Here is a 1834-nt window from a genome sequence, read left to right as displayed (position 1 = left end):
ATGTGCAAACTGAGAATGTAAACAGTACAACACGTATTTCCTGGTAATAAACTCCTCAGCTGTTTAGGAGTCTGATGGCGGAGGGAAAGAAAGAGCTTTTCATTCTAGTGGTCCTACATTTCACAGGAATAAAGTTTGATGTTAGAATTTAGTCTAACTAACTGCAAGCTAAATAAATATTAATTACAAATTTATTTTAATTTGAGCTAATATCTGTCATTGCTTCCCTAGTCTATGTTTTAAATGGCTGTCTATGTATTTTAAATGTCTGGCTATATAATAGAGTTTTGTTACATTTAGAGAAACATTTTAAAAAGAATGCTTAAAGTTAACACAAACACTACAGAAGCATCACTATCTGCCCTGTTTGTGCTCAAACTGGTCACTAAGGTGAATATTTGGACCTGGTTGAAGAGGCGCTACTGTCTGTAGGGATAGTTTTTATTTTAATTAACTTAAAGATGTATACAGTGTTTATATCTATGACTGATAAAGAGGGTGATGCTCCCAAAGTGCCCAAAATTCCACACAGTGTGAGGACAGCTTCACATTATATCATCATCATTATACTCATTTCAATATATGTATAAACAATGTCAAGAAAATCTCAATATCTCATAAAAAAACCAAAGTGAACGCATATAAAACTATTACATGAAAAAAACAAAGCGTGGAAATGACACGAAAACATAGGGCATGCAAACAACACGTTATAAAAGTACATTTTCTCTGACAACGCTGATATTTCAGCCTTTTTAAAACCCTAATCAAAAACAGATCCAGCGATGATACTAGTAAACTAAAGCGGAAGCTCAGCCTTTCTCCACACATTAACAGTAATGTAAACTATCTTCTTGAGAGTAAAAGCGCTGTGAACCAGTCCAGACAGACAGATTAATATCTTAGATGTTACTCACCCTGATCTCACAGATGCTGCTTTGTTAGAAACTGTGCAGCTACTGTGAGCCTGAGCCGTTATAAAGCAACAGGCTCCTCCTGTTTACGTGTTGTGTGGTAAAATGACTCCACACACTGGTGGAAAGTCCGCTCATAAACACACACACACTGAGACACACATATACACACACATCTGCCTTTTTTTAGACATACTGAGGCAATGTTAGTCCCTTTTCTTTGGTTAGGATGGTGAAATATCTCAACAGCATTTCATAGACTGAAATTTTGTACAGACATTCAGATGCCTAGAAGGGGAAACCTATTACTTGACATTTCCTCCAGCACCACCAACAGGTCACAGTCTCCACTTCAACACCACTTTATGGCAAACCAAACTAACAGCTTCCTGTCTTAGATTCGTGATGATTACTTCCATACTATGAATAGCAAAGTTCCTTAGTTTTATGTCCAGTTAATGATTTTGTTTGCATCTTGAATAGGACTCCCTGAAAGAAGAGACCTCCCTGCCTAAATAGAGGATAGAATGAAATAAAAAATATGTGCAACAAATATTTTCATCATAATAAACAATTAAATTTGCCAAGCAATGGGAGAGCATTCATATGGAAGCTCAGTGTATGAGTTAAATGATGCTTACCCATTATTTGGGCCCAGAGAGGAGGGTGTCAGGCCAGGCTGTCATAAACCTTCAGAGCGCCACAGTAAGAAACATCATTTTTCAAACCTAACCTGTCCTTAACACAAAGTGAACCCAGTCCTCACCCAGACAAAGAGCAGATATGTGGCTTGACACTGCATCTGCACTGTGTTTGCTCAGGTTAATGAATCACTTGTTCTTTAAAAACAGCAGGAAACAGTGAAAATGTGATAAGCACGGACCCAAAGTGCAGCACTCGGATTCAGAGCAGGCAAGACA

General features: G+C 37.7%; 1 protein-coding gene across 1 annotated transcript in view; it reads right to left on the bottom strand.

The window, feature by feature from the left end:
- LOC109962446 (tumor necrosis factor alpha-induced protein 2-like) overlaps positions 1-1559 on the bottom strand; it is a gene marked incomplete at its 3' end in the record, with an annotated part of 5562 nt that extends 4003 nt beyond the window's left edge. Inside the window, exon 1 of the mRNA XM_020604156.1 lies at positions 1556-1559. Within this exon, the coding sequence (XP_020459812.1) occupies positions 1556-1559 (4 nt within the window). The remainder of the gene's footprint in view (positions 1-1555) is intronic.
- Between the last annotated feature and the right edge of the window lie 275 nt (positions 1560-1834).

This window comes from Monopterus albus, unplaced genomic scaffold, assembly GCF_001952655.1.
Source record: "Monopterus albus unplaced genomic scaffold, M_albus_1.0 scaffold64.1, whole genome shotgun sequence".
NCBI classification, from domain to species: Eukaryota; Metazoa; Chordata; class Actinopteri; order Synbranchiformes; family Synbranchidae; genus Monopterus; species Monopterus albus.
Note: the sequence above shows the minus strand (reverse complement) of the source record. Positions and strands in the feature narration are given on the sequence as shown.